The 25,394-nt window shown below is 38.2% G+C and overlaps 1 protein-coding gene across 9 annotated transcripts in view; it reads right to left on the bottom strand.

Annotated features, from left to right (window-relative positions):
• Positions 1-25,394, bottom strand: part of WDR33 (WD repeat domain 33) — a 119,213-nt gene that overhangs the window by 57,681 nt on the left and 36,138 nt on the right. For all 9 annotated transcript variants that reach the window (XR_014829006.1, XR_014829007.1, XR_014829004.1 and 6 more), the window contains exons 2-7: positions 18,762-18,988; positions 16,913-16,981; positions 15,877-15,981; positions 13,571-13,666; positions 12,963-13,114; positions 11,177-11,274 (exon numbers count right to left, since the gene is read on the bottom strand). Coding sequence is in view for 4 of the 9 variants with exons in the window: in XM_021075457.2 (XP_020931116.1) it covers positions 11,177-11,274; positions 12,963-13,114; positions 13,571-13,666; positions 15,877-15,981; positions 16,913-16,981; positions 18,762-18,965 (724 nt within the window). In the remaining 5 variants the exon portion in view is untranslated. The remainder of the gene's footprint in view (positions 1-11,176; positions 11,275-12,962; positions 13,115-13,570; positions 13,667-15,876; positions 15,982-16,912; positions 16,982-18,761; positions 18,989-25,394) is intronic.

Here is a 25,394-nt window from a genome sequence, read left to right as displayed (position 1 = left end):
TCTTTAGTCTCTCTTAAACAAGCTGAATACTAAACTTCTCATTAGTCTTCCTCAAGTTTCTAGCCCCTTCCACATTTTCATTTCCCCTCAGTAACTAAGGTCCACCATTCTAAATATCCACTTTTACAAATGCAGGAAGAAATAACATATTAAAACTTCACTTATATAAAAACCCATGGCCATTTTTAATTTTTAGAAGAACTCTTATCACGAGTCTAATATAAACTCTAGAATTGAGATTGAAAACCTAAATACACAAGCTCCTGCTGCTATGCAGTGGGTTAAAGATCCAGCATTGTCTCTGTGACAGTGTGGGTTTCATCTGGCACTGAACCAGCTGTAGAGAAGGCCATAGCTGCAGCTCAATCCCAGGCCCAGAAACTTCCATACACCATACATGAGGCCGAAAAAGGAAAAAAGAAAACCTGAATATAGGACGTGATGTTTGTCTCTATTTAAAACTCTACATAATAAGTTTCTATTCATTAAGTTTACTATCACACTACATTCTTGAATCCTGACAAGATACTCTCTAGATGACAATTTCTGCTTGCAGTTTTGAATCACCTGTAAATTTGCAACTGTAAAGCCATGATCCTCTACTATGACCCACAGATTAGTATAAGAAATTAACTACTGCTTGGCTACAATTTCCTCGATCTCTTCCAGTAATTCTTTAAAAATAGGGTTGTTTTAGAATACTTTATTTCACACTACTTGTTGTCAATGGAAGCAATAATGTCCCTTAATGAGGATTTTTCTTCTCAGAGACTATCTGCATGTGCACTGCTGACTTGTTTAAAAAGTTTTATGTGGAATTTCCGTCTTGGCTCAGTGGAAACGAAACTAATATCCATGAGGACACAGGTTCAATCCCTGGCGTCACTCAATGGCTTAAGGATCTGGCATTGCCATAAGCTGTGGTGCAGGTTGCAGACAGAGCTCAGATTTGGCCACTGCTATGGCTACAGCATAGGCCAGTGGCTACAGCTCCAATTTGACCCCTAGCCTGGGAACCTCCATATGCTGTGGGTACACCCCTAAAAAGACAAAAATAAATAAATAAATAAAAATCAAGAAGGTTTCTGTGTAGGGGTTATTATCAATGAAGTTCATTACAGAAGAGTAGAGGTTAAAACAGTTTTTTAGAAAAAGCAATTATTGGGAGTTCCCATTGTGGCTCAGTGGGTTACAAAACCGGACAAGTAACCATGTGGATGCAGGTTCGATCCCTGGCCTCGCTCAGTAGATTAAGATCCGCTGTTGCTGTGAGCTGTGGTGTAGGTCACAGACATGGCTCACATCTGGCATTGCTGTGACTATGGTGTAGACTGGCTGCTGCAGCTCAGATTTGACCCCTAGTCTGGAAACTTCCATATGCCACAGGTACAGCCCTAAAAAGCAAAAAACAAAGAAAAAAAGAAAAGAAAAGCAATTATTAGCCTTTACAAGACTAAAAACAATTACTCTAACCTTTGATGACTCTGCATCACAAATTATTTTTGTTTAATTATAAAAACTTTCTGTAACCATCAAAATACTAAGCTGCGAGGTATGGAATTTCTTGGACTCACCGTTGTGCTCTTTGGTACTGCATTCATGTTGACTTCCCTTAGTATTTCCAAATTGTTTTAACATGGTAGAATACTTATGGTTTCCACCTTTAACAAAACAATCCTAGAAATTGAGTGAGGATTCCCACATGCTTTGACAGACAAAGGGAGATGGTGATGCAAGGTGAAGAGAATGCTCAAGGTTTGTTGTTATTGTTGTTGTTGTGATCTTTTTAGGGCCCTACCTGCGGCATATGCCCCAGGCTAGAGGTCAAATCAGAGTTGTAGCTGCTGGCCTATACCACAACAATACCAGATCTGAACCATGTCTGCCACCTACACCACAGCTCACAGCAACGCCAGATCCTTAACCCACTGAACAAAGCCAGGGATCGAACCTACATCTTCATAGATACTAGTCAAGTTCATTACCTCTGAGCCACAAGGGGAACTCCAAAGTTTAATCTGTAAATAAATAATTTAAAAAGAGAAAAAAATGCACACATATCCTAAAAGCAGCAACAACTCAGCCACTTTAAAAGCTATATATACTAAATTGGATCTCTACATGCTTCCCATACCTTTGCTCGTTCAGAATTAGAGACAAAGGGACATGCACAAGTCAGGGGAGGGCGGTAATAAGGCAGTACACTGGGCTATGGAAAAACTCTACCTACCACTGGTCAAAGGCACCTAGAGGTGGCTGGGCCTTCCTTGGGGGTCCGTAGAAACCAATACAACATTTGAAAACATCAAGTTAAAGCACAAATAAGTTATTTGTCAAAATATTATTTTTACAATATTTCACTGGGCTAATCCAAGTAATGGGATATTCTAAAATCATGTGAGGAGTTCCAGTCGTGGCTCAGTGGTTAACGAATCCGACTAGGAACCATGAGCTTTGGGGTTCGATCCTTGGCCCTGCTCAGTGGGTTAAGGATCCAGTGTTGCCGTGAGCTGTGATGTAGGTAGCAGGTGCAGCTTGGATCCCTCCTTGCTGTGGCCCTGGCGTAGGCTGGTGGCTGCAGCTCCTATTGGACCCCTAGCCTAGGAATATCCATATGCCACAGGAGTGCCCCTAGAAAAGGCAAAAAGACAAAAATAATAAATAAAATCATGCTAAAAATAAAAAAAATAAAACCACTCTAAGAAGGCAAAGTTCTTTTAAAGAGAACTATTTTAAATTAATTCAAGGGGTAGGATGGAAAAGAGACCTCAGCAGATAGATTTTTGAGACATCATTAGTGCATTCTGGACAAATCATGACTATTTTATGACACCATCTGTAAAAGAAGATAAACGAAGAGTTCTCATCGCAGCTCAGTGATTAACAAACCCCCTAGTATCCATGAAGACGTGGGTTCAATCCCTGGCCTTGCTCAGTGGTGCAGGCTACAGCCACAGTTCAGATCCCACATTGTTGTGGCTGTGGTGTAGGCCAGCAGCTACAGCGCCAACTCAATCCCTAGCCTGGGAATATCTATATGCTGCAGGTGCAGCCCTAAAAAGACAAAAAAAGGTAAATGATGGAGAAACTACCATTTCTTCCTTTTAAGAGAAATTCTTTTTCTGTTTGGCTGCACCCACAGCACACAGAAGTTCCGAAGCCAGGGACTGAACTCATGCCACAGCAGCAACCTGAGCTACTGCAGTGATAACATGAAATTCTTAATTAACCTGCTGAGCTATACAGGAAATCCCTGAACAGAAAATCTTATATAACTAAACAAATCACAGCACTATAGGTGCTTCTTAGAAACTCCTAAGATTTAAATTAAAATTTTAAAATGGTTTTCAGATTTATCACAAAAAAGTGAGAAAAGGGAAAAAATGACCCCAAAAAAACCCAATATTTTGACAACTTACTGGTGGTGATACTGTATTTCATTCACTTATTTATTTTAAATGGCTGCAGCTGTGACATACCGAAGTTCCAGGGATTGAACCCGCACTTCCACAGCAACCCCAGCTGCTGCAGTCAGATTTTTAACCCACTGAGCCACAGGAGGAATTCAGATACCATATTTTAATCATATGCTTTTGCTAAAGGATCTACGCACTAAAAGCTAGGGAGTTACCAATGTGGCTCGGTGGTAATGAACCCAAATAGTATCCTTGAGGAAGCAGGTTCAATCCCTGTCCTGGCTCAGTGGGTTAAGGGTCTGGAATTGCCATGAGCTGTGGTGTAGGTCACAGACACAGCTAGGATCTGGCTTTGCTGTAGCTGTGGTGTAGGCTAGCAGATGCAATTCCAATTTGACCCCTAGCCTGGGACTTCCATATGCTACAGAGTATACCCCTTAAAAAGCAAAAAAAAAAAAAAAGCTGAAAAGCTCAAAAAGATGAACTTATGCAGCAGCAAACAGAAATGTAAGCCATTTAAAAATAAACTGAAGCCATTATAGAATAGCTACTAAGTGCAAAGATGAAAACTACCTACCTAGATGGTGAGTCACATTAATTTGTTGGTGTCAAAAAATTGAAATCTTTATACACAAAAGAATGTCTATAAATTACTCTTGACTCTTAATTAAAACACTGAATATGACAGCAACAGTATGCAGCTCTGTCTGGCATCCCAAGAAAGCTAAGAGCTATTTCCAAGTTTTTACCACATATGTGCAATATTTGAAGAAAGTGCAGAGTTAGAACAAAGCCCAGCATAAAAATCTAAGAATGATTCCTGTAAAAATGTGAATGGACCACATAAAATGAGTATTTCAGGACCCTACCACATTAATTTCTTCAAATAATGTTTTAGAAGTAAATATTAGAGTTCCCATCGTGGCGCAGTGGTTAACGAATCCGACTAGGAACCATGAGGTTGCGGGTTCGGTCCCTGCCCTTGCTCAGTGGGTTAACGATCCGGCGTTGCCGCGAGCTGTGGTGTAGGTTGCAGACGCAGCTCGGATCCCGCGTTGCTGTGGCTCTGGCGTAGGCTGGAGGCTACAGCTCCGATTCGACCCCTAGCCTGGGAACCTCCATATGCTGCGAGAGCGGCCCAAGAAATAGCAAAAAAAAAAAAAAGAAGTAAATAGTCTTCCTCCCTCTCATGATACACCCAGATAATTATTTACACAGGAGAACCTACCATGATCCAGTCTACTCAGGAGAACAGAGGGAAATGAGGTTTCAATAAACACTTCCTCAAAATAAAGAACTGTGCATAGAGTAAACAGGTGTCCATATATAAAATGGGTCCACGTGATCATTTGGATGATTATATTCGGTATGTCTGAAGTTCTCTCAATAATAAAACATGCTATGTTAGTGGAAGGAGTTAATCTGCTACATGCTATTTATTTTAAAGGAAGCTGGGTGTTTTGTTTTGAGGAGAATAGAAATAATATTGTGGAATGTTTTGTAAATCACTGTACAAGTAAATTAGGTCCATTAAATCATAAACTTCATGGTTTGCCAATTTTACTGTTAATAAGTAAAATTATTTCCAATAAAAAGCATCAGACTTTTGGAACACTCAAGACTTGTAAACATGTCTTCACACAGTTCAAAAACACACTGCTGAACCGAAAGATCTTTCCAAAGAAGTTTATCTCATGTATTAAGAACCACAGCCAAAGGCAGTCAGACAGGAATACACAAGTACTTATTCAAAGTACTAATAATATTCTCTTTCTTAAGCTGTGTGTACTCGGGGGTTCATTTCCTCTCCATGAATGCCATTATTTGAAAACTAAAAAGAGATCTTACCTCCTAAGTCTCAGTATAAATCCTTATGACCATGTTTTATTTATATAACTTAGTATATAACTGATATTTCATTCCCAGTTTGAACTGTTCAGTATGGTTTAATTTTTTTGTTGTTTAATACATCATATATTGAAACCTACAGCCTGTACGGAAAGTTTTAAAGAAGAATGGTACCTAAATTTCTCTACTCACACCTCTCTCCTTCTTCCCCCTCTTCCCCCCCAAAAAAAACCTCTAATATTCTGTCATCACAGCTCAGGAATAATATCATTATCACATCCATGCTGATGGTATTTTAAAAATATAAAACACATAGTCTAACATAGTGGTTAAGAATATGAACTCTGGGAGTTCCCGTCGTGGCGCAGTGGTTAACGAATCCAACTGGGAACCATGAGGTTGCAGGTTCGGTCCCTGCCCTTGCTCAGTGGGTTAATGATCCGGCGTTGCCCTGAGCTGTGGTGTAGGTCGCAGATGCGGCTCGGATCCCGTGTTGCTGTGGCTCTGGCATAGGCCGGTGGCTACAGCTCCGATTCGACCTCTAGCCTGGGAACCTCCATATGCCGTGGGAGCGGCCCAAGAAATAGCAAAAAGACAAAAAAAAAAAAAAAAAAAAAAAAAAAGAATATGAACTCTGGAGTGAGATAACATGGGTTCAAATCTGAGCCCCACCTCTTACAAGTTACATGATCTTGGAGAGGTTTACTTAACTTTCTCGTACCTTGGTTACTAATTTCTAAAATGTGGAATAAACAGTATTTATCTCACAGTGTTACCAGTAAGATTAAATGAAGTACTTAAAGCATGTCTGATACAGAGTAATTGTAATGAGTCAGCTATTGCTTTGTTGTTTTTTTGTTTTTCCTTTTTCAGCCACATGTGCAACATACAGAAGATCCTTGGCCAGGGACTGAATTCAAGCCAGAGTTGCAACCTATGCCACAGTTGCAGCAATGCCAGATCCTTAACCCACTGTGCCACAGCAGGAACTCCAGCTATTGCTGTTGTCAAAATCAATAAGGTAAAACAAAATTAAAGCATGCTAAAGCTGGTAAACTGGATTCTTTTTTTTGTTTGTTATTTGTTTTTTCAGGGCCACACCTGCAGTATATGGAGGTTCCCAGGCTAGGGGTCTAACCTGAGCTGTAGCTGCCAGCCTACAGCACAGCCACAGCAACGCCATATCCTTAATCCACTGAACGAGGCCAGGGATCGAACCCATAATCTCATGGTTCCTGGTTGGATTTGTTTCTGCTGAGCCACAACAGGAACTCCAATACTGGATTCGTTTAAAAAGTATGTATTATGCTTCTCATTAAAATTTACTTCAATATTCTTACACTCCATATTTGCATTAGTTTTAAGTGATCTTCTAACTTCACACTGATAAAACTACACTTCTAGGAGTTCCCTTCGTGGAACAACAGAAATGAATCCGACTAGGAACCATGAAGTTATGGATTCGATCCTTGGCCTTGCTCAGTGGGCTAAACACCCAGCACCGCCATAAGTTGTGGTATAGGTCACAGACGCAGCTCGGATCTGGCGTTGCTACGGCTGTGGCATAGGATGGCAGCTGCAGCTCCGATTTGACCCCTAGCGTGGGACCTCCATATGCCGCAAGTGTGGCCCTAAAAAGCCAAAAAAAGAAAAAGAAAAAAAACAAAACTACACTTCTAATACTATCATGACTCTATTATCCAAAATCTTAAGTTTGTGAAAGTATCTTAACTTCCCTACTAGATTTTAAGAAGCACGAGGGAAAGAAGTCATCATACTTTATTGGAAAAAAAAAAAAACTTCTACCCATGATAGCATGCATAGAATATACCTTCTTTGATTAAATAATTGAATTTAATGGCTCCATTTCACTTGAAGACCAGTGCATAAACACCTAGAGGCTCATTCAGTCTCATGTATTCCTGGTGCTTAAATGTTATTTTTAATCCCAGTCCGTCAAGTGAGTGCTGTAATTCATACTATATAAGACGGATATGTATAAATTATGCTGACTTGCATAAGCTTTGGTAAAGGGTGGACATATATATATGGCACTTCTAAATGCTGCATTATATTCAATTTCACAAGTGTCTGCTTTTCCCATCTATGGACCGAATATAACAACCTCAAAATAGCATATGTGACAACAGATCAATGCTCATTTCAACATTAAAAATACTGATTACTTTCTCTTGTGTAAATTCTCTTTCCAAAAAGCTTAAGAACAATCTCAGGACATTAAATAGCACTATAAAGTCTCCACTCAATAGTACCATATTATGGCCTTTGCCACAACAGAGATCCTATAAGCTCACAGCTGAAACACTGTATTAAGTCATGAGAGCTGTCTTCAAATACTTAAAGGGCTGCCATATAGAAGAGAGTACCAACTTGATTTTTTCTGTTCCAGAATGTAGAACAAGTTATAAGTATTTCTGATATAATAAAATTTTCTGAGAATTAGAGCTACCTAAAATTGAAAGAGAGATTCATGTGAGGTAGTGAATACTGTATTACTAAAAATGTTTGTGAGTAGAAGACTGGTTTTGGGGAATAAAGAGTTGGATTCCAGGACTGCAAATATCCCCTTCAATCAAAATATTCTTGGATTTTCTTTTTTTTTCTTCTTCTTTTTAGGGCCTCATCTGCAGAATATGGAAGCTTCCAGGCCTGGGGTCAAATTGGAGCTGCAGCTGCCGGCCTACACCACACCTAGAACAATGCCACATCCAAGCTGCATCTGCAACCTATGCTGCAGCTTGCAGCAACGCCGGATCCTTTTGGTTTTTTTGGTCTTTTGGGGGCCATACTTGTGGCAATATGGAGGTTCCCAGGCTAGGTGTTGATGGGAGCTGCAGCCACTGGCCTATGCCACAACCACAGCCAACGAAGGATCCCAGCCGCATCCGTGACCTACACCACAGCTCACAGCAATGGCAGATCTTTAACTCGCTGAGTGAGGCCAGGGACTGAACCCACATCCTCATGGATACTATGTCAAGTTTTTCATCCTGTTGTTTCAGCCACAACAGGAATTCCTCTTGCATTTTCTTAGATGAACCGCAAGTGTGATAGTCTGATGCACAATACTAACGTGCAGCAGGAGTACTACCTGCCTGATGTCACAGAACCTGTGGGGCTACATGAACAGTACCCCTTCATACAGAGCAACTGATTCTTTAGAAGTTGGATGGTCCTATTCCTATTTGTTTAACTTTGTAATCCAATTTTCTTTCTACAAACACAACTAAATTAAGTTCATTTCAAATTTTATCTGAGGAATTTCACATCATCCCTCAAGACAAATGGAGTTCCATCACCCCGCAACCCCCAACCCACCAAGTGAAGGATAGGAAAATGATAACAACACTGGTTCCATTGTTTTATAATCATCTCTAAAATTCAGAAAATATAGAAAAATGACAGAAAATGGAAAAATCATAACCTAGTAACTCATCTACTACACCAGACCTTCTATCAGAACTACTACTTGAGTGGTATAATTAACTTGCCTTACTACACTCGTAATTATCATATTCATATACTCATTGAGATACTAAGAAAAAATCATGACTATAAAACAAGTAGAATACTGTTTAATGTAAATAAAAGACATAAATAAGCAAGAATATAGATCCTAAAAGTACAAGGAGGTTCATTATACTTTTGTGCATGTTGGAGATTTTTCATAGTAAAAAAAAAGAACACTCATATGAAAAATAAAATTCAACTCTCAATACAGGCACAAAATTGGTGTATCTTTTAAGCTACATGAAGAACAGGTAATGAACTGGAATTCACTTAACTTTATCCAAATTTACCTGGACTCAAATCTGAAAACATTTAACTAATTAATATTTCATGTAAATTCTAATTTCAGAAGAAAAGTTCTTAAGTACTACTTAAAAACAACAACAATTAATTGGAACTAAGGGCTGAAAATGCTATCATATAGCAGATTTTTTTTCTTTATTTAATCCAAGATGCACAGTGATTTTATACAGACTTCACAGTTGTTATTATTACAGTCCTAGGCCATTGTAAAATTAATTGTTGTTTTTTGGGGGTTTTTTTTGCTTTGTATGGCCATACCCACAGCATATTGAGGTTCCCAGAATAGGGATCGAATCAGAGCTGTAGCTGCTGGCCTCTGCCACAGCCACGCAACTCAGGATCCAAGCCACATCACGTCTACGACCTAAACCACAGCTCACAACAATTCCAGATTCTTAACCCAATGAGTGAAGCCAGGGATGGAACCCGCAACCTCACGGTTACAAGTCAGATTTGTTTCCGCTGTGCCACAGTGGGAACTCCTAAAATTAATTTCTTTGATACTTTAGAATTTCTTTCAATACATAAAATTATTTGGTTTCCTCTATATTTCTTAGGATTTTCAAAGCCTAGAACAAGTTCTTTATCTTATCTCTGTTTAACAGCTAAGACTTCTACTATTAGTGAGAAAAGATACAACATTAGTGTAGCATTTGGCTAGGTGTCAACTGACACTTGTCCCTAGCTAGTCCTGGCTCTGATTACTTTACCTTGAACGTGTCACTAGGCCCTCTGGGTCATGGTGTTCATTTGTTTAAAAAAAAAAAAAAATCAGACTAGATGATTTCAAAGACTCCATCTAGTTCTGAAGTTGTACAATATTATAACCTCACTGTGAGTACATCCCTTCCATGACAGGCACTATGTCCTTATGCTCGCTATCACAATGCATTCCTGTGGATGAAACCCACACGAAATGTGCAAAGTCAGGAATGTTTAAAAAACTGTGACTTAAAAACTGGCTTGAAATATGGGTTAAATATCAAGAACACTTAGTGTCTTCGTCTAGAAAGCATCGATAACATATTCTGTAAATAAAGCTCTGAAAAGGTGTAAGAAACTTAGAAGTCAACCAAGATAACTACCTCCAACTCTTGAATAAAAAGGGAAATCTCTGAATAGTAATTGCTGGATATCCAATGTCTGTGGCACTCATTCTCCCACCTTGCAGTTATGTGTCAGAGGAAGATGTTACTTTTAAGGCGTACTGGAATCAAGAGTACTGAAAAGAACGTACTCTTGGTTATATCAGTACACATTCAAATTAAGCACTTGAGAAAACTAGCTTCCTAGATAATAATAAACTAATGAGATTTAGTTAAAAGTGTATAAATGTTTTTGTTTCAATGTTTGTACTGAATATATAAAACACAGTTAATTATCTCTAACACCACTGAATTCACATAAATGGTGTTCACACACTGTCAGCATTTCAAAAGCTCTACCTGTATGAAGTCTAAAACCAAATTAATCCAAGTGAAAATATGGATTTCTTTTCTAGGATAGAGTAATTCATAGATGTTAGTTTATGACCATGAAATCAATAAAAGTATATAAAGAATCCCTCCAAATCTTAGTTACAAGTGAGCCATGTTGTACAAATATGGTATACTGGAAAACCACCTCCTTTCAGCAATACCAATACTGAGAAGTGTAGCTATTGAGACCTCAGTTGATGCATACTGCAAAAGTACTGCTAGGAGAATGTGAGCTATGTAGATAAAATTAGTGTCAATACGTTGGAGAAAGGTATCCTGGGTACAAGATGGGAAAAGGAATATAGTCCTAACAGATGCATAAAGATAAGTAAGTAACTGGGAGGAGAGAAGAGAAGAAGGGGAACACCTGTATTTAATTTACAGCTCAAAGAATTCAAAGATAATATTAGTAGTAAAAATATACAAAAATGAATGTAAACCAGAGAAAGAGTTGAGGTTTCTTTAAAGGGCCTGACTGAGGCGGTGTGTATGTAAAACAACTGAATGAAGATGTAAGCTGGTATTGTGGTATTGTGATGACTTAAACCACAAATGCCTTCCCTATTTAAATATTCCAATCAGTACTGTTAGTACACGTACCTCGGAGAATTCTTTCCTCATGGCAACGAAGAAAGTCCCAGATTCTAACAGTGCCGTCATCAGAGCATGTAGCAAATTTATTATCCGTGGGTGAGAAACTGTTACATGAAGACACACAGCAGGGGAAAGAAGTCAGCATTTAACAGATTATCCGTGCTTCTCAGACAGGGAAAAATAAAAACACTGCGCTGCGTTATAAACAGGAGAGGGAGGTATCCAACAGTGAAGAAGCCCTTAAAGAGAATGTTGTCAACTAAAAAACGCATCTCATCAAAAGAAGAATTCAGAGTAGTTGCTTCTTAGTTTTCAAACACCAATATTCAGAGAACTTATGAGTGTATTATTAGTCCTAGTACTACCCATGCTCCCCACAGCATATTTCCTATGGTACCAACAGAAAACATGGAGCTGATTTAAGTGTAGAAATTAAATGAATTCTATCTTTACAATATTCCTGTAAAGTCTTTAAATCACACAGGAATACTGCTCAAAAAATTAGCATCACTGTCTGCTTCGGACTTCATAAAATGATAGGCTGAAAAGTTTCAGGCAGGTTGTTTTAAAGACTGGTTACTAAACATCTTTAAGTATGATGTTTCTCATTTATGTAAAAGGTCTGTGGAAAATGTTCACACCTTCTACCTGGCAATCTATCCCATGAATGTTGCACTTTTTGAGGCAAACTAACAAGAGGACATTTAGACTGTTTAAAGCCAAAGAGTCTGCTGCAAAGGAGGAAGCCATTTTCCTCTCCCTGTAGAAGTTCATCAAGTTTCTCATCTAACTCTAAGAACTCTCCAGAACTTCTGAATTCTATGACTAAGAACGAACTGACTGTGAAAACTCAATGTATGGTTGGGACTATAAGGCAAAGTCCTTGCAGAAGCATGTTTTTATCAAACAATTTTTGTTAAGAGTCTGAAAGGAGAAAACAAGTGACTGCAGTGGATGATGTTTCTATAGATGTCAACCTCCTCCCACACATGGTGGCTCGACCATAAAGAATGCTGCTTAGCTTTATTCTGAGGCTGCAGCAATTCTTTAGGCTTGTTTTTAAAATTTTTTTTTCCAGTTCTACTGTACATATCTCACTGATATGTAAAAATATACAACTCACTGAAAATATTTTAAACTTCCACTTATACATTTGCATTACTGATGTTTTCAACAATGAATCAGAAGGAAAGTCCTACAGTCTTCTTGACAATGGTCTGCTTACAGTTTCAAAGCTTGAAAGAACCCACTCGTTAATCCATTAATGTTTGCCACATCCAGAGTTACTTGTGAAGAGTTTTTAGTCCTACTATACTTTCCTTTTGAAGTCGTGGCATAACCAAGCCAACCAGGTCTTCACTTAAGACTTTTTTCTTGTATTTTGTGTCAACTCTGAAGGTGTTTTCTGTAGGCTTTAGATTTTATTCAGTTGTATAATTAAAGACTGAATTCTTTATTTGGAATGAAATATTCTTGTCTTACAAAGTAGGTAATAAAAAGGAATAACGTATACACATTATTAACCATAAATGAAAAGAGAAAACCAGTGCAAAATGCGGCAGACAATACATCTCTAACATATTGCAAAGGCTGATATTGGGACAACGCTACTTCAGAAAAGTGCCAGCAAAATGGTGAATGTGTGAAAACAAAGAAAAATACTGTGTTTATAGGGTGCAGAAAGTTTCCCAGAATCTGACAGAGCCCATGCATCTCTGCACCCAGAATACACTTAGAGAATAATTTAACCATGACAATAGGGACTACAGAAAATGGTATATTGTGTATAAACCTGGCCTCTCTAATCGCCTCCTTATGTGCCTGGAACATCTTGACGTTGTTCATGTTCGACTGCCAATATTTCACATATCCTCCGTGGTCTGCTGTCAACATCCACATATCATTATGTGACCAAGTCATGGCCCTCACTGGGCTATCGTGAGCCTGTGAAAACATAAAACATTGTACACATTATACAAAAGAATATGTGATGGAGAGCTTTACAGGAGCATATATTAACTCCTAACAATTATCTGTCCAATTTAATTTTTTTTTTTTTCTCTTTTGTCTTAGGGCCGCACCCAAGGCAAATGGAGGTTCCCAGGCTAGGGGTCTAATCGGAGCTACAGCCACTGGCCTATACCAGAGCCACAGCAACGTCAGATCCAAGCCACGTCTGCAACCTACACCACACCTCAAGGCAATGCCAGATCCTTAACCCACTAAGCTAGGCCAGGGATCAAATCCGCAACCTCACGGTTCCTAGTCAGATTTGTTTCCACTATGCCACAATGGGAATTCCTGATTTGCCCAATTTTAAAGTTTAAAATGTCAATAAAGTATATCTCAAATTCTTTCCAGAACCACAGGATGCTATAACCATCTGATGATTACTGTTACCTGTAATATTGTTTCAAAATTGAAAGTGAGCCCATTCCACAAAGTGAACTCTCCACTAGAAGCTCCAGTGACCAAACGTCTTCCTTCTGGAGTCCACTGGGGAAGAAAAAAAGACAAATTATACAAAGTCACAAATCCTCAACCCGAATTAATTTTTAAAACACTCAGAAAGTCTTTATTTATAAAATATCCAGTAACTAACATTAAGTGGATAATACTTTCACTTAAATATATAGCTCAGATTTATAAGTACTTTGTCAGAAAAGAACTTTATTAATATAGTGTAAGTTAATGAGCTAGCACTCTAGCTCATTAACTAAGTGAAAAATAACAAGTACATTACAAATATCTGTTAAGTTACACACTTCTAGGTGCTCTAAAAAGTATTTCAAAACAAAGTATGCAAAGTCCTAATTTTCCTAGGACACATGGCAGACTAACATAAATAAGATGGTCAGCCTCCAGAAAGACTGAATGAATGAATAATTTGGTTTATCACAACTGCTGGTGAACCGATTCAGGCAGAAAAGTTACCAGTGTTGTATGAAAAAACAGTATAACAGTAACACCAATTTAAGGCCATCAAGGTTATCAAACTTTCTCTGGAACTAAATGTTACAAAAGGTAAGTGTGTGCGTGTGTGTGTTTTAAGTTCTTCTTCATTCACAGTATCACACAGTGATAGGTGTAAGGCTGATCTAGTCTCAAAAGAATGTAATACAATAGAGGCATGACTAACACTAAACTGGTATTTCAATTTCACAATTTGTATACTGAAATGAATCTGTGATACATGCTAACCAACTCAAAACACAACATATTTTTCACCTTTAAGTTTCTATAATAAATTATATATTTTCTTTAGATGTATATACATGAAATATCAACACAACAATCTTATTTTCCAAAGTAAAAACTGTGACATAAGAGTCAAAAAATGCAAGTATACTAAATGTAACAGCAGGATGAGATAGATAAAATGAGTTTATTTGGTAAATTACAGAGATATATACAAAAATCCAGCCTTTTACTGCTTACCTGGAAGATAATGATTTTGATTATTATTTTATGTTATCTGCTATGGACCCCAACTCAGTAACTACTACAGGCAATTAAATGTAGACACAGGACCTACAGTCTTCATGTCTTTAATACCTTATAATTTGGACCTACCTCAACTATATGGGAATTTCTTAAGACATTACAGCTTGATCCTCAAATGAGAAATTCACCCATCTAACAAGATCCAGGACACAGAATGCTCAGATTTTCTTTCTTTCACATTTTCTGCATTATACTAACAAGATATTAAAATAAGCTGCACACCATAACTTCTACCAAATTCCCTGGCAAAAAAAATTAAACTACATACTAGTTGGCTCTACTAACAAATAAAGCCAATCAAATAATGTTTCTAAACAGATGGTTTCTATGGCTGTAGGCCTCTGAAGCAAACAGGAGGCCTAGGACAGACTGTCATATTTTTATGGAGCTCAAGCCAGCATCTCTTCCAGCCCTCTCAGTTCACCTGGTTGTCTATTACACTTCCTTAATAAGAAGACCTGCTTATTTTGCTCATTTACCACAATGTTTGTTATGACTATCCCATTATTTTTTCAATTCTGATTTGCTTAACTTTGACTATTAACTAGCCTACATTTCTGGACTTGATATACTGCTAACTAACAAGTGCAGTCTTACTAGCAAACCACGAAGAAAATGATTACATTATTATTTGTGGGAATATTAACTGGATGCCTGGGAGACAGAGATGGGAAGATTTTTTTTTTAAACTGCAAACTCTCTCGAATTTTAATAGTTTAAACCATGTCAATGTACTATTTATTTTTAAATTACATTTTTAAAATTTTAGTGAAAATGTGTTGAGGGCCTATGGTACCTTCACAGAGCTGATGCTTACAGTCTACTATTGGTCTTCAGCTCTTCCTAGGTGTGTTCCTTCTAGTAACCCTAACAGTTTTATTAACCTTGTTCTCTAAACAGTAACAAAACATTCCTATTCAAGAACAAGTCAGAGGGAGGAAAAAAAAAAAAGCAGGGGGGGCAAGTCAGAGACCTGCCAAGCCAGCTTAGAAAATTCCAGAAAACTGAAAAGGGGAAGAAAAGCAACCCAAAAGTACCATCTCACTAAATAAATGACTAGGTATTCCAAAATAAAATTATAAGCAATACACTGATTTTTATCCCAGATATACATTTACAACTGTTTTCCTTTGTCCTTTTAAATATATTTGTAGGCTAACTCAGAATTAATTTTTCCAAAAAATATTCAAAAGAATACTTACCCTAACAACAAATACTGGACACTTTACTTTATTGGTTGATGTTCGAACAAACTTTGTTGTCACCGCATTCATAGGATTATTCAACATCCCTATAGGTGGGACAAGCTACAAAAAAGAAAACTGAGTTTAAAGAGCTCCAGGTCACACATAGGACATAACTAGGGACAGGACAAGGGAATTATTTCAACGTTTAAAAGTAAATTCATGGAGTTCCCATTGTGGCTCAGCGGTAACGAACCTGACTGGTATCCATGAGGACACAGGTTCAATCCCTGGCCTCGCTCAGTGGGTTAAGGATTCAGCGTTGCTACGAGCTGTGGTGTAGGTCATAGATGTGGCTTGGATCTGGCACTGCTCTGGCTGTGGCATAGGCCTACAACTGTAGCTCCAGTTCAACGCCTAGCCTGGGAACCTCCATATGCCACCGGTGTGGCCCTTATAAGACAAAAGACAAAAAAATATTAACTTTCTTATTACGAAGACTTTGAGGCAGTACAATCTTTTGTCAGACAATGCTTTAAGCCCTAAATCAAAAGGCCACCCTTGGAATTCCCACTGTGGTTCAGGGGTTAAGAATCCGACTAGCATCCATGAGAATGCAGGTTCAATTCCCTGGTCTCACTCTGGCATTGCCATAAGCTGTGGCACAGGTCACAGTTGTGGCTTGGATCACAAGCTGTGGCACAAGTTGCAGATGTGGCTCAGATCCCACACTGCTGTGGCTGTGGTGTAGGTCGGCAGCTGCAGCTGTGATTCAAGCCCCAGCCTGGGAACTTCCACATGCCACAAGTGCGGCCCTAAAAAGACAAAAAAAGTTCACCCATCCCCAGATTAAAAGGAAAATTTAAATTGAGATTAAAAAGATAACAATAACCTATGGTTTACAAAAATATGTTATATTATCCCTTTAGGAATGTTTTCAATTATAAAAATGTAAAAAGAAAAGTCCACGTTTGAATTTGAGATCCCGTATTTTTAGGTTCAAATTAAGCAAAGAGATTTTTATGAAGCTAGTATAACAACATCTTATACTTACATCATTATAATAACCTGCATCAGGCTGAATTGCCCTCATATCTCTCTGGTCTCTTTGCCATATTCTATTCTGTTAAAACAAAAATTAATTAATCAATATATACTCTAGTTACACTTAATTTGAAACTTAAGTAAATATTTATAAAATGCAAATTGTCATTAAAAGGGAGAAAAGAAGATTGGAAGTTCCCATTGTAGCACAGCTGAAGCAAATGTGCTAGTATCCATGAGGATGCAAGTTTGATCCCTGGCCTCCTTCAGTGGGTCAGGGATCCGACACTACTATAAACTGTGGTGTAGGTCACAGACGCAGCTAGGATCCCACATTGCTGTGGCTGTGGCGTAGGCCAGCAGTTGTAGATTCAGTGTGACCCCTAGCCTGGAAACCCATGTGCTTTGAGCGCAGCCCTAAAGAGCAAAACAAACAAAAAAACTTCCATATGCCAGAGATTCGGCCTTAAAAAGCAAAAAGGGGGGAGGGGGGAGAAAGGAGGATTAAAACTTTTTCATTATGTTCTAAAAGACAGACAATAGTATCTTAAGAGATTTTTCCCCTCTTATCCTACTGACATTGCTTAGAATTTCCCTCCTCTTTTACTTTTACCATGCCTCTTCACCTCTTTTATTATGCTGAACTCAACCAATCATCCAAGATGCTACTGACCCCAACACATTCTACTGGCTGTACCTTAATAAAAGGCAAAAGGATAAGGAATAGACAGACATCTTCAACTCCTTAAAAATCCTCAGCACAAAACAATTCCTCTTACAGTGCCCTTGGTTTTCTTAATTCCTTCCAAAGTCTCCTGATCTAGTTTACCAACACAAACACCTGAAAAAGCCTAAATCTGTCTTTACTTCTATTTTTCCATATGCCTACCACATATTCATTATTCCCAATAGGCATATAGGTCTTTAACAACTTGTCTCAGGTAATGAAAAGCAGCCAAATTTTCTTCAAAGGAGATGGAACAGACTGAAACCTGATTAAAGCAAAAGGAGTTAGTAAGAAAAGCAAATCACAGAGTCTAATCACTAGGTTAAGACAGGTAAGTAAAGAAATCAAAGGGTAGATGTGTCAAGCTGACATAGGTTTAGGTAGTCCCCTACCCTGCCTTTATTTGCCATCTCAGAATTGGTTTCACCCTACAAGACTGTAGGGGGTGCTCAACACTCAAGTAAATAGATCCCTTTTCCCTGAGCAGCAGGGAGAGTTGTGTTGCTAGTGCCAATGTCTTGGACCTGTAAAGTCACCATTCTGAAGGTATGTTCTCATACAAATATATCTCTGTTGGTAGTCTCTTAACATTTTATAACCACTGTGGGTTTAACAAGTGTTTTAAGGTTGGCTTAAGGTCAGATGGATAAAAGTACCCTCTTGTGAAAATTGTTGTGATCCTTTATAACAAAGCCTATTTCTAAATTGGAACCTAATTTTAATAATTTTTTAGGGAGTTCCAGACTTGGAGTAGCAGAAACAAATTCGAATAGGAACCATGAGATTGTGGGTTCGATCCCTGAACCCACTCAGTGGGTTTAGGATCCAGCACTGCCGTGGAGCTGTGGTGTAGGTCGCAGACACGGCTTGGATCCTGTGTTGCTGTGGCCCTAGCCTGAGAAGCTCCATGTGCCGCAGGTGCAGCCCTAAAAAGGCAAAAAAAAAAAAAAAAATTAGATTATTCATGTGCACAAAGAGTCTTTAAAAAGTACTCATTTTTATTTGAGATGAAATTCTACTTCATGCTACTAATTCAAAAACCACAGAAATGATCATTACCTTGCACTTTAAACACTTTCTTCTTTTTAAGACACCAAAGTTTAGTCATCTGAGGCACATTAATTAGACTTACCTCTAAATACTTAATTACAGATGGATTATAGTCTATGGTTTTTCGGTTTACTGCTTTTCTCATTCGTTTTCCATCAAAGGTAAGCTGTTGCATTGCTTGTTGCTGTGCAAAATCAGGTCGCTTATAAAACAGCTGTCGAGGTGCCTGGTGTTGGAACCTTGGCATATGGAAAAAACGAGGAGGAGAACCAATTTCTGTAGCCATGGTGATGTTTTCGTTCTAGGACACTAGAGTAAGGAAAAAGTACTTTCACTACAAATACATCAGCACTGAAAACATTTTTAAGCGAATATTTTTTTTTTACACTTTTCTTCCTTTTTCTAATACGCATCAGTTCTAGCTTTTCCTCAATCTTTTTCCAAAATGAATTATTAGACTTAATGCAGGGATGAGCTACACATGTGAAAAAGGTCAGTTCACAGAATAAGTGCTAAAAAGTATGTTATAAAATTCAGCCTAACAGAAAGAAAAATCAGTTTATAAAAGCTTGGGTTGAGTATGTTGCACCATGGTGGGGAGGAAGGTAAAAATCACTGAGAACTGTTCACATTTTTAAAAATAAAGTTCTCATTACATGTTTGATAGTATATCAAGTAAGTATATCGTAAGACCCCCCTTTTATCTAAGAGTCATTAAAATTTTTTAAACCTGATTTTTGTTCTTTTAAATTTCCTAGGACTAGTGTAAAAAGTGGAATAAACTATCCTATTTCATATGAATGTAAAAGTATGTATATCTAATTTCAAAATAATCTAATTTCAAAAGCTACTTGTCTAGCTCAAAGTAACTACCACAGAAACTTCTCAGTATGTGTATTATATATTTATATAGGCAAAATTTAGCTAACAGCTGAAGAAAGAAGTGTTAAGAGTTCCCATCAGGGCTCAGTGGTTAGTGAACCCGAGTAGCATCCATGAGGAGGCAGGTTCAATTCCTGACAGTAGGCTAAGGATACAGTGTTGCCATGAGCTGTGACATAGGTCACAGAGGCAGCTCAGATCCAGTGTTGCTATGGCTCTGGCATACGCTGGTGGCTACAGCTCCGAATGGACCGCTAGCCTGGGAACCTTTATATGCTGTGGGTGTGGCCCTAAAAAGACAAAAAGACCAAAAAATAAGTTAAGAGCTTAGTTTTTCAACTTTATTGCTCTCCAATTAAACCTACCTTTCAGTAATATAAATATGCATGATTTAAAAACATATCTTAAGCATATTTTAAAAAGCACACCATGAAAAACACATAAGTGGTATTAAAAGCACTTCTGCAATTTTTTTTAAAAAAAGAGAACAATTAGACTCTCCATTATTTTTCCATATTCTTAGATTTGCCTTTCCTCATTCAAGACCCTAAAGGACCTGGAAATAAATTTATGATTGCCTTCAGATGAAAACATTCTTAGTACTACTTAATTCATCCTTGTCACTTTAGTTGTCTCCTGAAACCATTCAATAATAATAGAAAGAGGATGGAGGAGGGTTGGAGGCGGGGGAAGAAATCCTGACTATCACAACACCAAAAATAAAGTAATAAAATTATGTATTTAATACATATTATTACCACTACTCTGGAGAAATCCCAAAAGGTCCCTGACAAATGTTAATTTGTACAGAGATAAGACACACTCTGTCTCTCTTTGGGCTGTGAGTAAATTAAATTAGAATGTAATACACGAATTCCCATAGTGGCTGAGTGGTTAAGGAACCCAACTAGCATCCCTGAGGATGCAGGTTCGATCCCTGGCCTTACTCAGTGGGTTAAGGATCCAGCATTGACGTGAGTGTGAGCTGTGGTATAGATCGCAGACCCATCTCAGATCCCACACTGCTGTGGCTGTGGTGTAGGCCAGCAGCTACAGCTCTGATTTGACCCCTAGCCTGGGAACCACCACACGCTGCAGGTGCGTCCCTAAAAATACAAATAAATAAATAAATAAATAAATAAGGCTGGTGAAGAATTGCTTTATTCAGTTATCCCATGAATACAACTAAGTTTCAGCATCCAGATTTCAACTAACAGTTTTAATATAGATGCCCAGGCCAGTTATTTTAAAAGAATGCAGCTTAGAAAAGTATGTTTTAAAATTACTATTTTTTTCACTTTATAATCATCAAATGTCTAATTTTATTAGAATTATCCAATATTTTAGTTTCTAAAATTACTGATGTCAAATGAGAACAAAGACTTTTACATATATCAAAAGAGGCTTAAAAATTATTGAACCAAAAAGGGGGAATGAATTCCTGAAACATGCTATAACATAGATGAATCTCAAAAACATAAGTGAAAGAAGCTAGACATTTTAGGTCACATATTGTATAATTTCATGTATATGAAAAATCCAGAACAGGCTAATACATAGTATATCACACTCTCTTCCTCTCCTGCTCTTTCTCTCTCCCTCTCCACCTCACCACCTACCTGGGCCTGACCTTTTTCCATAACTATCTTCCCTCTCTTTAAATGAACAGCTATTTACCTCAAAAAAAAAAAAAAAAAAAAAAGGCTTATTAGTGGTTGGCAGGGGAAGGGTAGAATGGGAATGACTGCTTAAGGGCAATGGGGTTTCCCTTGGAGATGATGAAAATGTTTGGAAGCAGGTAGAGGTGTCAGATGCACAGCACTGTGAATGTATTAAGTGGTGCTGAACTGGACGCTTGACACAGCTCGGATCCTGCGCTGATGTCGCTGTGGTATAGGCCAGCAACTGCAGCTCCAATTTAACCCCTAGCCTGGAAACTTCCATATGCTGCAAGTGCAGGCCTAAATAAAAAGGAAGAATGGGGTGTTTAATACACTGGAAAAAAATTTTAGATGGAGACTAGACAAAACATTAATACAAAGTTAATGGTGTTGAAGCTGGGTGATGGGTACCTGAATGTCAAAGCACTAACCAAGAGGCAAACTAAGGATCTACTGTACAAATATGAGGAAAATGACTGAAGTCAAATGCAAAACAATCAGTATGTTGTTACTAACATTCTTGAATAATTCACATGTTAAAGCTAGAGAAAAATATTACTCCTTCATTTAAGACCTTACAGAAGATGAGAGAAAATATCTTTCCATTTACAGATTTGTTGACTAAAACTTGTTCTGAAAGAAGGCCTTTAGGAGTTCCCATCATGGCTCATCGGGAATGAATCTGACTAGTATGCACAAGGACACAGATTTGATCCCTGGACTGACTCAGTGGATTAAGGATCCAGCGTTGCCATGAGCTGTGGTGTAGGTCGCAGATGGGGCTCGGATCTGGCATTGCTGTGGCTGTGGTGTAGGCCAGTGGCTACAGATCCAATTCAACCCCTAGACTGGGAACCTCTATATGCTGCGGGTGGGCCCTAAAAAGAAAAGGAAAGAAAAAAAAAAAGGCCTTTAACTTTTCCTTGAATTGGTCAAGTATCACTTGTGTTCCAGAAATAAAGAAAGGTCTGGTTGGCATAAAGAAAAAGAGAAGAATGGCGTTCCCATTGTAGTGCAGCAGAAACAAATCTGACTAGAAACCATGAGGCTGCAGGTTCAATCCCTGGCCTCACTCAGTGGGTTAAGGATCTGGCATTGCCGTGAGCTGTGGTGTGAGTCGCAGATGCGGCTCGGATCCTGCATTGCTGTGGCTGTGGTGTAAGGCCAGCAGCTGTAGCTCTGATTCGACCCCTAGCCTGGGAACCTCCATATGCCATGGGTATGGCCCTAACAACAAAAAGAAAAAAAAAAAAAGAGAGAGAGAGGAAAAAAAAATATGACTACATTCTAAATCAAAATCCAGTCCTGAAATAAAACATAAACAAACCTGACAAGACAGTAACCAGTCTTCATACAGGCCTTACATTTCAGCTTCAGCTTCCCTTACTGCAAACCACTGTAACTCGACCAAAGTCAAACAGAGCTTCTTTAGAGGTTGTTATGAGCTAAACTGTACCCCCCAGCCCCAAATTCATATGTGGAAGTCCTGACCTGCAGTACCCCAGAACATGATGCAGTACCTCAGAATGTGATGAGATTTAAAGAGAAAGCCCTAATCCTTATACCTGGTATCCTAATAAGAAGAGGCAATTAGGACAAAGGCTTGCACAGCAGGAAGGCCATGCATGTGAAAACATGGGAAGATGATGGCCACCAACAAGCCAAGGACAGGGGCCTCAGAAGAAACCAACCCTGCTCATACCTTAACCTCAGACTTCTAACTTCCAAAACTGTGAGAAAATTAATTTCTGTTCTTTAAGCCACCCAACCTACGGTACTATGTCATGGCAACCCTAGCAGAAAAACACAGAGGCAGAGCATAATACCTGGACAGACCTCCTGACTCTCCTTCAACATGGATTGCCAAAAGATTTCAGCAATAATGATATAATGGCTTTCTCTGAATGAGACAACAGAAAACTTGACATATGAGATTGAAAAATGAGTGGTCCAGATAGAAAGAACCATCATTCAAGTCATTAAAATTATCCTTTTCATGCTTTACTCCAGACTGTACTTCAAGGAACTAAATATACAACCAAATACATTAAAAAAAAAAAAGCTTTATCTTTCATAAAAATAACTACCGTAATTTCTACTCACTGCATGCAGTATCCATACTTGAGCTACATTAACAGAAGACCACAATTTAAACTAGAAGTCAGAGTTGTACCCAAAGCATAATTCATGTCACATCTGGTATGGAAGGTAAGGAAGGGAGACAGAAGGGATGGGGCGGGGGGAACAGGGGCTGTAAGCAAAAGAAGTCAAGGTAGAACAAGAACAAGTAATTTGCACATGATTATTAAATATACACTAATAATAGTACCAAACTGCTAAGAAAAACATCCACCTGAAACATTGTATTCATCGTGTCTTTTTCGTACATGCAAACCTTCGATGTTTTAAGGAATCAGCACAATTTTATCAAGTGCCTACTTTTTTATTATACCTTGCATTGTGCATAACATATAGTTCTGACTCACTGAATATCACTTCTAAGTTCACAGAACAGATTTCAGACTTTGAAGTGTCTGGTCTCTGTCTCTATTTCTGGCAAATACAAAGACTCCAGAATTTACATAAGTCTGCAGCATATTCTTAGCCTTCAAGCTTTCAAGTATTCTACAAAATTAGGCAAGGCATGCAACTTCTCTGCATGTTTTCTCAACTTGGGCAATGAGTTTAATGTAGATAACTTCAAAGATCCTTTTTCCTCAAAGATATTACTCTGCATGAAATACTGTTCTTTTAGTCTGTTGAACAAACTGAAATACTCAAACTTAGTTCTCCAATGCCTGTACACCCAAGTCCATACAAGCATTATAATTCTGCTTCTTGTCCCAACTATTATTAAAAAACCTCTTTTATAATCTTACTCATGTGACACCACCAAGACTATAACTGAAGATAGGAAAAAAAACACAAATGTTTTTCTTATGGAAAAGTCATTACAAGTTTCACACTGTAGAACTGTACTAAAAAATAACTCATTTTATTGAACCTAAACCTAATTGAAGTAATAACATCTGTATACCAGTGGTAACGAAACCTTAAAAATTAGAGCAACAATAGCAGAATGAATAGAAAGGGATTCATGAAAGTGTTAACACTTTAATTGGAAACTATATAGAAAAAAGTTAATTAAGATAATAAAAAGATAATAACGATGAGCAGGCACCATCAAATTCAACTAGTTACTATACCTGGGAACTGTTGAATTTGTTGAAAAATCCCTGTGACATGGGAAACATAACAAGAAATGTAATTCATTACAAGAAGTAATCAAAAAAGAAAAAAAAAAAAAGTAATCAGTCTGCACTAAACTACCTGTGACAGGCTAAAGACAGTCAGAGACAACCACATAGTCTGCTCTCAAGACAAAGTTTATCAAAACAGAAGAGCTCAAAAAGAAAGCAATGTGAGAATACTACTACTGCTTGTTTGCCAGGAGCCAGTATGGGTAACAGGGATATAACATAGGATGCCAGGTACACAATTCAGCCCTGAGAAGTTTAAATTCAGGGTGGGGTGTGGGGGAAGTCAGAGGAAAAGACATTGAGGGAAGAAACAAAAATAAGTAACATTCATTCAGTACATCATGACCTGTATAATCTTTTCCCCAGCCAAACATAATCCAAAATAATCTTTCCCAAACAAAAATTTCTGACTCCATTAGAAAATTTTTACCATCACAGTCAATCTCCAGCTAAAACACAGGGGATAAAGGTGCACAGTTGACCCTTGAACAACTAGGGGTTAATCTGTGTATGATTATAATTTGGGTCAGCCCTCCGAATCCATGGTTCCTCAAAACTTCAGATTCAACTAACAATGATGCACTGTAGTACCTACTATCAAAAACTATCTGCCTCTGGAGTTCCCGTCGTGGCACAATGGTTAACAAATTCGACTAGGAACCATGAGGTTTGGGGTTCGATCCCTGGCCTTGCTCAGTGGGTTAAGGATTCGGCGTTGCCATGAGCTATGGTGTGGGTCTCAGACACAGCTTGGATCCCAAGTTGCTGTGGCTCTGGCATAGGCCAGTGGCTACAGCTCTGATTAGACCCCTAGCCTGGAAACCTACATATGCGACAGGAGTGGCTCCCGGAAAAGGCCAAAAAAAGACAAAAAAAAAAAAAAAAAAAAACTATCTGCATCTGGAGTTCCCA

Source organism: Sus scrofa, chromosome 15 (genome assembly GCF_054392235.1).
Source record: "Sus scrofa isolate SSC_HxYL_T2T_F1_AM1 chromosome 15, Sscrofa_HxYL_maternal_Yorkshire_Landrace_v2.0, whole genome shotgun sequence".
Lineage (NCBI taxonomy): Eukaryota > Metazoa > Chordata > Mammalia > Artiodactyla > Suidae > Sus > Sus scrofa.
Note: the sequence above shows the minus strand (reverse complement) of the source record. Positions and strands in the feature narration are given on the sequence as shown.